Below are 14,813 nucleotides of genomic sequence, written 5' to 3'. Positions count from 1 at the left end.
GACAAAATATATATTTCAGTCCTTTATTGTATGAGGTGAAAAATGTCTGAGCATTCACTTGTTGAAGTTTATTTAAATACAAAACAAATTAAAGCTTATTCATTCCAAAAACAGGCAAACTTCCCCAGTCACTCAGTGCGTTATAGTTTCACATTGTTTAGGATTTGTTGCTGCGTGTTTGCGCAGTGTGAAGGAAAGAGGAGACCAGCTGCACAGGCAGGCTGCGAAATGAGATGCAGGTGATCGGATTGTGTGATCGGCAATAAGAGACCGTGATCGGTGATCACCGATCATACACTTTTTCACGGAAAAAGTTTATGATCTTTTTCATACAGACCGATCGATCGGCCGATCAATCGGTGGCCGATCGATCGGCACATCTCTAATCTATATATATATTATATATATATAAAGATTGATTTTAACAACAATGAAAAAGCCAAATGATAAAAATGAGACAATTAAAACTGAGGAGAAGATATGTATAGGCTATACTCTATAAATTGCAATAAAGCAATCCCTTTTTCCAGTGAGGAATAATTTGGAAACTTCCGCATTTTGTTTAAAAACCACATCAGCAGTGCATTATGGGAATGTCATTACATCTTCAGGGAGGTTTGCCTGATCAGATCTGTAGTTTGGTGCTCTTCACTGTTGAAGTGAGAGTGAACACCAAGGTGAGTCCAAAGGTTTAACTGAGACCTTCGGAAAGAAAATGGTCACCAGAGGGAGACAGGTGCCCTCTAGTGGTCACAGACAAAATACTGTCTTTCTTTCAGAGCTTAATATCTTCAAAATAATGACGCAACATTAAGATTTATGCAGCGCAAACCAGCACAGACAGAGCTTAAAGCTTTGAGTCAGTCCATTTTGGCTTGTTCTGTAGTTTCTCAGCTTTTCCAGACATTTTGTTCTTGCTTTGACAACTAACAACGTAATGACAATTTAAGGCTGTAAGTTTCTCTAACCTTTCATAATTCATTGCTCTTAGTTCTCTTAAATTTGGATCACAGTTAGAGTGAATGTAAATATTGTGTACAAATAAAAGGAATTATATTTTAGAATGCAGCACTACCATGAATATTTTTCCCACTGCTCCAACAAAAGTGAAAATATGATTATCTGAAAAATAATTTGAATAAAGAACTAAAATTAACATTTTAGATTGTTTTTACAGCCTGACTGAAAGTTGAGATGTATGTMGTCAGTGACCACATGCTGCCCATCGTCGCGTTAACTAACCAGCTCTTTCATAGGTCTTCTCTTAATCGAAGTCTTCAGTACAGCTACAGAAAAATAAAGAAAAGGATCAATTGAAAAGGAAAGTTTTGACAGGTCTACATGTGACAGGTTTAGCAGAGATTTTCGACAGCCGAGGACTTGGAGCATTTTTCCTGTCAGCTCTGGAAACATTTTGCCATTTGTGAGGAGCTGTGACAAATCAACAGGTACCAAGTTGGTACCGAAACAAATGTTTATCCACAAGTGGATGTATTTAGTGTTTAACCCCATATTCATTTATTCACATGATTATTGTACATACAGTGAATAGTTCAAATGTCATTGCAAATTATTTAGGTTTGACATTTTGGTACGTGCTTGAAGAATTTCGTCTGAACCAATAGTATCTTCTAGCAGTGACGGTCTGCAGGACCCGGCACAACAGTTAGCATATTGTTAGTAAAGCCTGCATGCGAATAAAACATTATTACAGCCGCAAAATTAAGCAAAAATGGGGGGAAAATAATTAACAGCTTTTTAGATTTTCTCACAAATTTGTCCAATGAGAATACGAGCATGATGATCTGAAATACTAAAGCCTGATTAGAAAAAAAAGCAAAAACACAATCAATCTCTAAGTTCTTTTTCACACAACTTGAAACAACCAAAAAAAAAAAGAAGCTTTCATAAACTACAACGTGAGAATGAAACATCTCAGTTTAGACCAAACCAAACTTATGCTTCGTCAACACAACTATTCTCTGATCCACCGTCTCTCAGATTTAAAAACACGCTTCTTTTCTAATGTCTTGTTGACCAAAAAAAGGGCATTCTGAACGCGCAAATGCGTCTTACATAACGAGTCAAGAAAACAGGGTTTTCTGTTCTTTGAATTAGCCACAGTGTTGAGGCAGCCTACAGAAGAGTGGACATTTATTCAGACAAACTGAAGAGAACTGCCAACAACAGGYGATATGTTTTGGCTTGATGTCTGCGAAGATGCTTTCAGAGAAAARCCCTCAGAGCCACAGGAAAGCATTAGCTTAATTAATCTTACTGTAATACCAAACACAAGCCAACTTTTCAGGTTGGAAACACTAAATAAACCCCACAACCCCAGATTTCCCACTCAACATTCAAGTCTCTAATTCAATTACTCCTCATATAACAAGTGTTTAGGGAAGGGTGGCATAATGCAGTTGGCACTCTGTGTTGCCAACAGTATTCACTCATCCATCCATATCACTGAATTCAGACATTCACTCCCCTCATTTCCATTTCCACAAAATCCAGCAGCCTTATGGAAGAACGGGTCACTCAACGGGACKTTGATGGATTTCAGCATGATAGGATGCCACCCGTGCATCAAGTTCAGTCATCAAACCTCGTTAACCAATCAATTCTTATTGGTATGATGAAGTATAAGCGATTGCCAATGAAGAGTCACGAAACATTTCTTTGGTTTCTACTGCAACAATAATCAAATATGTCTGAACATGTTTGTTTCTTCCACTGTTTGAAGTTGAACTTTTAATCTGACAAAGCTTAACCTGTGGCTTCAGCGGCTGCATGCTCAAGAGGGATTATTTATAMAATTATTTTATTATTTTTATGCAGTACAGTTGACACATAAGGGAGAACGGGGCCAGGCTATGCAAATCTAAAGCAACGCTGGAAAGCCCTGCAGGCGTTGACCTTTCACCTGTAAAGAATAAAAATTTTGTGCTTTGGTTATAACAAACAACTAAAGAAGAAACGTTGCCTTCAGAGAAAGACGAACCAAACTAATGGGAGCAGATCAGGTATGGTTTCAGGTTTCAGGAACAATGAGAAAAGTGAAAGAGATCCCTTTCTTTTTCCCCTCTATCCATTCTCAGTCTACAACAGAAAATTACCACTTAGAAAAGTTCATATTCAGACATCCGTTTGTTTACACGCAAAACTGGATGTAGCTCAAAGATTCAGTTAATCCAGGAACGAGGCTGGTTGGTATCTTGGTGTTTTTTGACATCATTTAAAAACTGGGTTTGTGTGTCATGAATAAAAACTGAACTGTGCTTTAAATTTAGCCGGCAATATAAACGAGTGCCATGGCTAGACGTCATTGTAAAATCACTGCTATTTTTTTTTTATTTTGCCGTCACATTTTTAAGACTGAAAATAMATTTTTTTAGAACTTGATACGGGAAATGCTTCTATCTTTCCTGTCGTTTAGGTTTGCATTAAGACAGGAGGAAAGGAAAAAAGAAAAAAATGTTATCTGGTTCAAATTCATTTAATTCACTCCAAATTAAATTTGAATAAAAATTCTTTTGATTCTTTTGATGTATCTCTCCAACTACATCTCCATTCCAACCTGTTCAGTCGCTCCTTTTCTCCTCCAGTGCTGTTCCCTCCATCCACATGCCACACTATGTATTAATATTTCAGGGGCTTATTCATGCCTCAATAGGTGTGTGTGCACCCTGAAACTGACAAGAGGCCTGCGGGGACGTTTCAGTGTGTGTGTATATGYGCGCATTCGTGCTTATAGGGAATGTTGGACAGTAAATATGTGTACAATCCAAGACATAAGGTTGTGTTGACATGGTGCCGAGGCTTTTTAAAGCTCAGAGCTGAGACGGAAAGCCTCATCAAGAAAGCCTCATCAAGAAACAGTTCATGCAAAAAAAATATATATATATATATTCAGTCCCTATTCTGCTCAGCGTGAGCCAAAAGAACAAGAAGTATAATTAACTGGGTTTCTCATAAAATAATAATAATWAAAAAAAAAGAAAATGAGTCGAGAATGTGGGATTCTGAAAGTTCCCAAGACTTCCTSTCATTACGGAGCATCGAGACAGAACCGAGCRGAGAAGAGACGAGCCGCGAGAGGAGATTTCACACTCGACGCCAACCGAACCGGGCAAGTCTGATTACAAGAGCTCTGAGCCCGCTGTAAATAATTGCGTTAACTTTTATCGCCACATTGGGGATGAACAGAGATTTCACCTCACACACTACTTGCATGCATTTAATTACTTCACTTGAAAATTAAACAGCCAATTTGTTGCCACGAACAACAGGAAGCAGAGCAAAGCTGGGAAAAAGAACCTTTTGAACTCTAGCATTGTCAACATTGTTAAAAATGATGCMTGCATTAAATATAGTAAATAGTTAACTGCGAACTTTCATATACATATAACCCTGACATAAATACATGGTCGGATTACTTTTTTGGATTTTGTTACTGAAAGTAAACAGCATACAGCAAATATTCGGCAACAAATAAAATACAGAGTAGATTAGCAATAAAAACAACTATTAATGAATTAATAATCAACAAATTCAGAAATTACAATGTCAGAATTGTGATCACATTGCCAACAGTTCGGGTCTTTTGCTGGGTTTTCAGCAAAAACCATTTGGTAATAATTCTCAATAATAAAAATAATAATAAATCGACAGTGAAAATTTCAGATCCTGATCTTTGTGAACTGCAAAGAAAAAGGCTGGCAGCTCTAGTGGGGGTGGTCAGTGGCCCCCTCAGTCACCAAATACTCCTGACACAAACAGCAAGAAAGTGTCTCATACTCAGCTTCACTGCGTCTTGTGAAAGTCAGTCAAAACCTTTTGTGACCGAAGAGAAGTCGGAAACCCCCTAAAACAAATTGAATAAGACCAGACAGAAATAAAAGCGCCATGTCAGTGGATACATGATCCACTCAAATCTYAATTTAATGAAGACAGACCAAAGAAACATTTAAATCCTGACTGAATTGCAGTTTCTGACTCCTACATGAAAACATGAACCCTCTTTGCTTAAATGTTGAAATTTGGCAGTCCCCCCCCATCCCCCCAACAATAAAATATGCAAATGAGAAAGAAAAAAAGCACTTTCAGGTCTCAAAGCAGTGACCTCCAAACCCCCAGATGCCACCACAAAAACTTGCTGCAAGGCGCTGCTCTAATTGGCTTCATCAAGAGYGTTRCTCAAACGATGYAGATCAGACTGGAGTTAAAAAGGCAAAAAGCTTTTGCAGGAAAAAGGGATTAAATGCTCGCGTTGCTGTAAGAAATGTTCCTTTTGGTTGGTGAACTACGTCCAAACCAATTCTCATRGATTCCATTTTTGTCTTACCTTCAAGGTCGACAGCTTTAGTTCTGAATAGTTGATGAAAAAAAAGAAAAATAATTAAAACCTGTTCTACTGGAAAAAGGACTGTGTAGACATCAAACTCAGTCACATGACGGTATTATTAAGGCTTCAGACAGAAAAGATTCAGAATCTCTCCTGCAGAAAAATCTTTTTTCCGTCAGACTGACCAACTTTGGTTACAAATTGAAATCCTTCAGGTCACTAAATCTCTGAGAGGCTTTTTCCTACGGTTTTTCACCATCCATTGTCTATGCTCAGATCTAATTTGTAGTAATGCATCTAAACTGTGTATTTACTCACAAGCACATGTGCGACTCCTCAACCATGCACTTAATAGCTTCAAATAATTATAAGAGAGGATAAATGTTGAGCCTGGAAAAGCTTTAATTATGGGGTCCAGCTTTGGTGCTCTCTTCCTCTCCATGCTATGTTTCTCTTTGGGGAAACATTTTTAATTAATATTCTCTCTCTTCCTGTCTTTCTCCATCCGTCTCTCTCCCGTCTCACAATTCAGATTTATGTTGCCGACCTGCCGCTGCTCTCCAGGTAAACACATCCACGGGGAAATCATCAGAATGCGTGCGCCCCTCGAGTTACATTACCAACCCACTGGCATCAAACTCTGAACCATAAATTGTTCCTAATTGGAGCGAACTCATCAGGCAGAAATTGCCAGCGATGATCTGGGTTGAGCTTTGACTCGATGTACTAATTTCCCAGATAAATGTCACCAACCCGACTGCCAGATTGAAACGCAGAGCCACAACAATTGCTCAGAGGTCGTTTTAGAAATGGAACCTGCCCGAACCTTGGTTTGTGGAAAGGTCAAGACAGAGTTCTCCAACTCCAGTCCCCCAAAGCTACCTTTCTCCAACACAGCTGAGTCAAATTAAGGGCTTGTTACCAGTTGAATGACTGCTGATGACGAGGGAGTTCAATCATTTGATCCGAGCGTGTTTGAGCAGGAACGCGTCTAAATGTTGCAGGACATTAGCTTTTGAGGAGAAGGAGACCTTCGTGTTAAAAGTGGTTGCATCTTCACTGAATATTTTCTGCTCACTGATTTTCTCTCTCTCTTTTTCTCTTCACAGCTGCAGCCTTTCTCCAATCAGCCACCTGTCCTCTCCAGTAATCAATCTCTCCTCATTTTCTTTCACTTCCTGCTGCAGTTTACTGTCGTCTATGTTCCATGCTGCCCCATGTCATGCATTACTTTGAGGTGGTGTACGTCTCACTTATTTTCCTCGTTATAACTTCTCGACTCCTCTCCAGTGGCTATCTGCGCTTGGTTCCTTTAACTAAAACCTTCCAAACTACTGTGGAGCATGACACAGCCTGCGAATGCAGTCTAACGTCTGCACCGCTTCCTGAAAAATCAAAGTGATTTCCCCGTTTGTGCTGCGACGTCAGACCCGACTGGTCACCGCTGCTCCCTGACGCACTCAGCCGAGACTCAGCTGGCAGCTGCGTGAAAGAGACCTGACCATATTAGACATTAAATATTAAGGCGATCAAGGCAAACGGCTCGGTTTATAAAGGAGAACAATTCTCCCGGTTGTAAAGTTGAGTGAAAGCTTTGGAAAGCCTTTTAAGCTCTAACAGTCCTTCCTAAATGAATTATCAATAAGTGATAAACATTTTTTTTGTGAAGATCCCTGCTGACCAGTCACACTCAGGCTGTTAAACCGGATGTTTCTGTTTGTTGTTTATTTTTTTTGCCATGGATGAGTTGCCGCTGACTCCTCCACGTCACACCCAGGACCCAAATATGAGGTCTTTATGATATTGGACCCATATGACCTCACCAGTTCAGGAAATACTCAAAAAACATGGGGGACTTACAATCTAATACTCATAACAAGTTGTGCACTATGTTCTTGGCTCACCTTAAGGGACTTTTCCAAAACCCCTGCAAAGACCATCCACATCCTAGATGATTTTTAATGCTTTGGTTTTGCCTTAGTCCAGTTTAAAGGTGGTTTTGCCATTTATATAATGAAAATGAAGCAGGAAGGAAGCAAGTCAAAGAATAACCACAAACCATGCAGTTTCAGATTTAAATTTAGTGTCTAATTTTATAGGCATAGTATTCACTTAACCAGTGGGCGTATATAATTAATAAATTGTTTTTACAATATCATTCAAACATGCTATGTTCAATTAATTTTCTACGTGATCATAACTGGAAAAAAGAAAAGAAATGAATTGTAAATCACATGTAGAAATGACACTGATGCACCACAGCAAACACGGCAAAGCATCAAAGGACAAAAACAAACAAAGGAACAACACTAATGCGTTTCATATGAGAGAACAATCAAGTCATCTGGCGAGTACAAAGACAAACACCGTGTGAACATCAGGTGCCTCAAATGAACTGCGTCTAATGAGATGCGTCCCAGCTGGCGGTGAAGTGAGCTGGGGGATCGGCGCGGGAACGAGGGCTTCACCTTGGAAAGTTGCCAAGATGTCTGAAGGATGAAGAATAAAGAGCAGACACATGAAAGCCCGCAGCTGGCCGAGAAACGGGCGGCAGATGAGCGGAGTAACATAAAACCGGAGCTGATCGATGCAGCAGAGATAACGTGCAATCAGGACACTGAAGCTGAGACGTTCTTGCCCTAACGATGACTAAGAGGGTTGCATCTAAAAGGACTTTCAGTACAGTCTGAACAAATAAAAAAAGAGGACTTTCATTTTTTCAAGAATTTAATTTCAGGAGCTGTCAAGCAGTAAAGTATGAACACAAAGAAAAGAAACAAGTAAATTATGTTTTGCTTCAAATAACGGTATTAATTTAAACTTAGTTTCAGCTGAGACAACATTTCATTTGGTAGACTCAAGCAAAAATATGGTCAGAAATATTTAAAATAAACTTTAATACTTAGACTGGACTGAACGTTTGGTGATTTTGTTTTTTAAGTTAAAGGTTTTGAACGTGAGCCGGCTTTCACAAACCSCTCAGTAAACGCCAAGTAACCACATAAAAATGCATAAAAGTGAATCTTAAAGTTTTCCTGACAAAGAGAAAGATTTGCACAGGGGGAAACCTGAAAGCCATGTCTGGAATAAAGTTGTGGATCTGGTTGCAGATTAAAGACGAATTTAGAGGTTTAATATGTCGGTCTTTATGAGGCTGGTTTTGATTTTAGGTTATAGTTGCATCTGTTGTGTTATTTATGTTCACAGTAGCCATATTTACATCCCTCTCACTTGAGTGATCAAAATAATCAGTGAAGCTCATGTTTGGAGCATTGTCCTAACCTCCTGCGTTTGATTCTGGAAGTGCAGCAGGAAATTCAGTTTGACACGTATTAACTGTGCGGCTGCTCCTCAGCTCTCTACTGTAGGATTATTGTGAATAGCAACATGTGTTCCTTTATTTTGCCTTCATTTAATGGTACCTTGCTTTTCTGCTTGTACATGCAGACACAATTTACTTATATATTGTTTTGAGCCTTCCACACATGTAGTCAAAAAGCGGTGTGGGTTTAGTTATGAGTGCAAACGTTGATGCTTCTACTTACTCAGCAAGAACAGAGATGCTTTCTCTTCAACAGCAACATTGAGCCTTTTTATCAATTTCTTATTTTGCATTAATGTTTGAGAATTTTTTTTAAATTGAAAATAMGTACTTCAATATGATTTGACTGTAATAAAAATCAAAGAAAGAATCCTTTAGGTAGCCATTTCACTCTGATGGATGCTTTGTGAACAGGACATATTAATGTGCAAAACACTAAGTTTATTTAACACTGATAAAATTCCCAGCTTAGCAGCGAAACAATACTTTGAGCGATTGTCGTTAATTTGCTTAACRTTGCARATAGTTCCTAAATACCATCAGTTAGAAACATGTAGAAGAAGCTACCATCGCTTCCCACCAACAATCCTTTAATTTCAAGAGAAGCGCTGATGTGTATTTACAGTTTTAGAGAGATGTGCCCACGTTGTAGCCAGAAACACAGCTAAATTAGCGAGAACTATTTTGTTAAACAGAGCTCTTTCTTCCTCAGCAGCTTGCTTTGAGACAACCACCAGCCAGCTGGCGCCCGGCCGACTTGTCAACGAGACCTGGAGTGACCTTACATGCACGGAGGTGGTGAAACAAGAAAGCGAAGGCAGCTTGCAAAGCTGCCGCCGCCGCCGCAGTCAGCAGGGAAACAGGATGAGGCTGTCAGCGTGCAAGCTGTGATGGAGTGTGGCTTCACAAGATCCGGGGCATGTAAGGCGTGCTCATACAGGTATTCACCACCCACATCTGGTCACATAATGCCAACCCAGCCCCAGCGGGGACTGGAACTGATCCAGCTTCGCGTTCTGTCAGAGTCACAGCRTGCGACTGATTAATGAACCCGCACACTGTCAAAACGTGGCACTTGCACTCAATAAATGGCATACATGCGGCACCTAGCCTTAGCTTCTGCAGAGATCCAGCGCACTGAAAAGCTTTTAACTCTGCGCCGCTCTGCTTTTATCCAGCTGCCATGAGTTTGGATATTATACAAAGTAACATCGACAGCTGGTAAATGGAAACAGAAAACAACAAATATGTCCAGTTTAGAAATCCCATTGTTGTGCATGGAGCCTGCAGTGCATTAGCAGGCATAGCATAAACCCATTGTRCCTGATGGGCTTGCATTTATGCATTAGAACTGCTAAGCACATAGTAAAAATATACACATGTTCATTATAGAGAGGAGCTAAATGATGCTGTAACTCATTACAGCCCTCTGCACATTGTTTGCATGTTTGATAAAGATGCATAACAAGTATTATAATTATCTTTTTCAGCAGCATCATAACCTCAGACCAAAACTATCTAAAAACTCAAACATCCAGTATGAACAAAAACCTCAGAGTTAGAAAAAACAAACAAAAAAAAACAAAACAATATTTGAACAAATTACTGGTGCAGCAACAATCCAAACAATTCCTGTAATAAATGTAACCAAAGTGTTTCTGTTAAGGGTGCACCGATGGATGGATGGGCTCCAATTTCATGTGATCTGCGATCAGTGGATACTTGCATGTGAACTTGATCTTTCCTCTGTTTTTTGTCAACGTCCAGAGGTCTGGAAGTCAGCCATTGTGAGAAAGGGTTGAATGATAAACTCTGTTGTGCAAGTTTTGTTTGTTTTTAAAATATAAAAAAATGAAGATTGAAGGAACTCGGTTTTAATTTAGCTTATTAACAGTCTGAACAGCAACACTAAGCTTTTCGATTTTATTTGAGAGTACTTCCTCATGTGCAGCTAAGACAAGTTTCATGGGCATTGGTCAGTGTTTTTCATTAAAACATTGACCATCGGTCCATTTTTGTTAGTCACTCCTCAGACGAATGCGCCATGGGAAAGCTGCAAATCCTTGACATTTTAGTATTAAGTCCTTTATTAAAGTGCTAAACGTGGCAGAGAAAAACCCAAATGTGCAATGCGCACTAATTTATCGGCAAACGTGAAACCCGAAGACCTTGTGAAAATAATGACATGTTTATTTTCGCTTTCACACTGTAGAGATTCATGCATTAGTAAGGAGGATTCGCTCGATACAATGACAGATGTGCTCTGTGTGTGAATGGATGTGGGCGTTAAAAGAGTATTTTTACACGTCTGCCAAATGCTTCCAAAGAATGACGGCTTTCAAGCACCAAAATGTTGTCCAACCGCCACAGCAAACATGCATTCAAATTGTACGTTGAATGAATCTAATAACATTATCATAAAAGGCGTTTCAAACCATGAAGATAAGAAGGAAAGAAAGAGAACGTGGGTTTGAAATGTGCCACTTCACAAGAGTCCTTTGCAACAATGGGGACAATACAGTCAGCCAGCAGGTCATTCCAGGCTCTTCACTTCTCTCTTATGCACTCTTTTACAAATATCACAGATTTAATTACCAGACTAACAAAGTCATGGAAATGAAAAGTATAGTTAAAATAGCAACATAGAGGGATCAGGGTAACAGATTTCCGCAGCAGCAGAACCAGAAAATTAGGCTCACTGAGACATTCATATTAAAATTTAGCTCAGATTTTCTCGAAAAAAAGAGGAAATGTTCACAGCTAAATCTGTACAGGGAGTTAAAAGACCAACTGCGACTTAAAATGACTCCAAGAAAAGGTAATGAGCGACTCACAGCTGTGTCAAAGCTTCTTTAACAGGAGCACACTCTAAATGTAGACGTGCTGTTACCGTTCTGGCTCAATCTCAACTTCTGTCTCTGCTGCAAGTCAAACCGATTCTGAAATTAATTAGAAGCATCGGGGAAAAATGATGAAAAGAATGGCTGCGGAAGGCCAGCTCTGTGCTAAAACGTCCTCTCGACCCAATGCAACTAATGACACGATTTGATTGAATGACACTTTGCTGTTGTTGCACCAGAGCTTTCCCATTTTAGGAGAATAATGGGATATCTATGCTATTCTATTCTACTCGAGAAATGCGCCAACATTCAGAAAAAAAAAAAAAAAAAAAAACAACAAAAAAAAAAACTATTTTGCCTTATATAATGTAAAATTCTTCCAAATCTTCAGGGAACTTTTGTGCTTTCACACAGAACAATAATAAACTTATTTTGGAATAAATAATATGTTACGGCCCCCAGTTTGTGTCTTTGTTTCTCGCCGGGTTCGGAGAGAGACCCACTGCCTGAGCTGCTGGTTGGCTTGATTTCTGCCTGCTGCTTAAAAGCTGCCACACATGCAGCACAGGCTCCCTCTGCTCCCTCCCGGGATCCCCGTTTGGTTTGGCTTGTGTCTTATGTTTGTTAGCATTGTTTTGGCTTTTACTTATTTGATTTTCCATGATTTTTTTATTAACCCGAATTTGGTTTTTCATATAAAATATTCCTTTTCAGGTTTTATTTCTGTGGTATAATTTATGTTACTCCACCAAACAAGCCTGGACGTAACGGTAAGTAAAATAGCGAATACTGATAAAAAAAAAWAAAAAATCTTAATAGACGGAACAATCAAGGATTTTAATCCTAAGGGACTGAAAACAGAGTTGTTAAATATGAAATCATATGTTTACAGACATGGTATGGTCCTCTGAGGCAGCCAATTAGATTTAACCTTTTTCTGTTTGAAATTGGGCTTCTGTCTCTTTAAGAAGCTCCTGCTCTTCTCAGCACTCTGCCTTCAGGAAGTCATCACCATTTCACATCTCGATTAAGCATTTAACAACATTTGTACCAGCAAGTTACTTCTTGGAAAGAGGGATTTTGATATTTGGAAACCTTTTCTATAACCTGATGAAACTACAACTGCTTGGTGAAAGAAGAAAGAAAGAAAAACTAAAAGAAAAGAAATTTAAATTTGTACTCCCAGAAGGTTGACATCAGGCAGAGTTGGAAGAGGAAATGGGGAAACCACTGACCTTAGCAAACAGCGCCCCCTTGGCTGCCAGCGCGTCCTCTCCTCTCCCGTTGGGGTAGCACTCATACCGAGCATCCAGGATAGGGTAGCGACTGGCTAGCAACAGGCCACTGTTCAAAAACTTAAACCTGGAGCAGCAGCCTTTCCACCCGTAGCGACCGACGTCGCTCAGCACGTAGGGGAAGTAGCGATGAAGCTGACGTCGAAGTCTCGTTGTTGCTCCGTGGTCAAAAACTTCCTGTAGAGCTAGAAAATCCAGGTTGGCAGGGAAAAAGGCAGAGATCTCATGGTCGAACGTTTCATCTCCATGGCGGCGTTTCCTTCCAGGTCTCTTGAAGATGGACGTGCGTGGTACGTGAGAGAGGGTGTTGTTGGAGGATATCCCTACTGCTGTGTCGCCTCCATGGTAACGAGTGAGGGATTCGCGAGAGGCAGTCATGCTGCCTGTGTCTCCTGCCAGATCTCGATGGTTTCCAGTCTCAGCCTCCTCTTCCTGGGGTTCCGGTTCTGGGGCACTGATGCTGATCTGMACCCCTGAGGTGTGAAGCGGACACTCCGTGGAGGGTTTTTTCTGTGCTACCTCCCCGTGCATGGGGCAGTCGTGATGGCCAGAGTCATTCTGACCTTCTGTTGAATGCATTGGGCAGTCAGTGGCATCGCTCGAGGGGTGGATGGGACAGTCTGAGATGTTGGTAGTTCCAGCCAGGTGGAGGGGGCAATCTGCTGTGTTGTCTGATCCATCATGGTGAACGGGGCAATTGGTAAAACTCTGGTCTTCCGAAGGTGGGTGAACAGGGCAGTCGGTGGTATCCGAGGGGTGAACAGGGCACTCTGTGACAGGCTCTATTTCAGTTTCAGCTGGGCCATTGGTGGTGTGGACTTGCTCTGGACGCTGGTCCAGAGAGGACGTGCGACGGAAACCAGTGGCAAGACTGCTGAAGGATGCCGCACTGAATAACAGAATGAAAAGAGAGACATATTTAAAGGCATGGTCCCTGCACCCAGCTCAGAAGACTAACCCCCAAGTCAACTTTCTTTCCTGATAAACTGTCTAAAGGTCATATCTTTATGTTCCTGTGCACATTTTGATATTTTTGTACAATTGGTTTAGTTAGGCATTATTTTGTCTAAAACCATCTCACTGCTCACCTCCTTTGGTTCGAACGGTTCTTAGACAGTTGAATTTTCCTATTGGCTGCAGCCGTACGGCTTGGTGCAACTTTGTTACAGCCCTGCATTCGGGAATAAAAGCACTGCTGGAGAGGCTAATGGCCGCTCTCACTACTTGCTCAAGACATTCAGACTGCAGCAKAGTGTTGTCGCCATTAAAGTCTCCAAAAACACAGAAAAAGAGTTGCTAGACTTATCACTAGGAGGTGTTTTGAACATAAAGTCACTGGAGAAGTCTGAAAAATGTGAATACGTTGACAACAGTGCTTCTTTCGCCTTACTCTCACCCCCCTCCCCCTTTATTTAGTTACACTTTAAATGTTTTTCAAAATAACAAAAAAATAAAATCCATCCATCCAAAACAATTTATTGAAGACTTTGCTGATTTGAGAAAAGTATGAATTTTTAACCTTTATATGGACAAGAACTCTTTCAATGTATGACAATAGTCTCTGCAATGCACAAAACCTTTGCAGACGTAGAGTCCACTCACCTGATGGATGTGTTGGTTGGCGAGTCGATGTATATTTTAATCTGGGGCCGACTCGCACCATTGCGGATTCTCTTGCCCAGCTCACGTGCTCTTCTCTGGGTGTCTGATAAGTTATTGAACCGGGCCAGGGAGTCCGGGAGGAGACAAACATTGGCATTGCAGAAACAGAAGCTTCTGCCTTGTGGCCTCCATTCTCCTGTCCCAGCGCCACTTGCTTGACCTTGCTCTGCCTGGTTCTTGTCTGGTCTGGACAGAAAGAAAACACCCCCACCCCAAAATTCAAAAGTATGAAAAACATTTTAGAAATCAACTGCTTTCTTTTTGCTGATGGAGAAAAATGTTAGGAATACGAGGGTCAGCAGAAATTTGAAATAATTTGACTTGAAGTAAGCCTACATGTGGATTATTAG

At 40.5% G+C, this 14,813-nt stretch overlaps 1 protein-coding gene across 2 annotated transcripts in view; it reads right to left on the bottom strand.

Moving 5' to 3' along the window:
* The window catches only part of smpd3 (sphingomyelin phosphodiesterase 3), a 63,831-nt gene that overhangs the window by 18,430 nt on the left and 30,588 nt on the right, over positions 1 to 14,813 (bottom strand). For both annotated transcript variants that reach the window (XM_008411768.2, XM_008411767.2), the window contains exons 3-4: positions 14,404 to 14,649; positions 12,742 to 13,690 (exon numbers count right to left, since the gene is read on the bottom strand). In XM_008411768.2, the coding sequence (XP_008409990.1) occupies positions 12,742 to 13,690; positions 14,404 to 14,649 (1,195 nt within the window). The remainder of the gene's footprint in view (positions 1 to 12,741; positions 13,691 to 14,403; positions 14,650 to 14,813) is intronic.

This window comes from Poecilia reticulata, linkage group LG6, assembly GCF_000633615.1.
Source record: "Poecilia reticulata strain Guanapo linkage group LG6, Guppy_female_1.0+MT, whole genome shotgun sequence".
NCBI lineage: Eukaryota > Metazoa > Chordata > Actinopteri > Cyprinodontiformes > Poeciliidae > Poecilia > Poecilia reticulata.
This window is presented reverse-complemented; position numbering and strand designations above follow the sequence as displayed.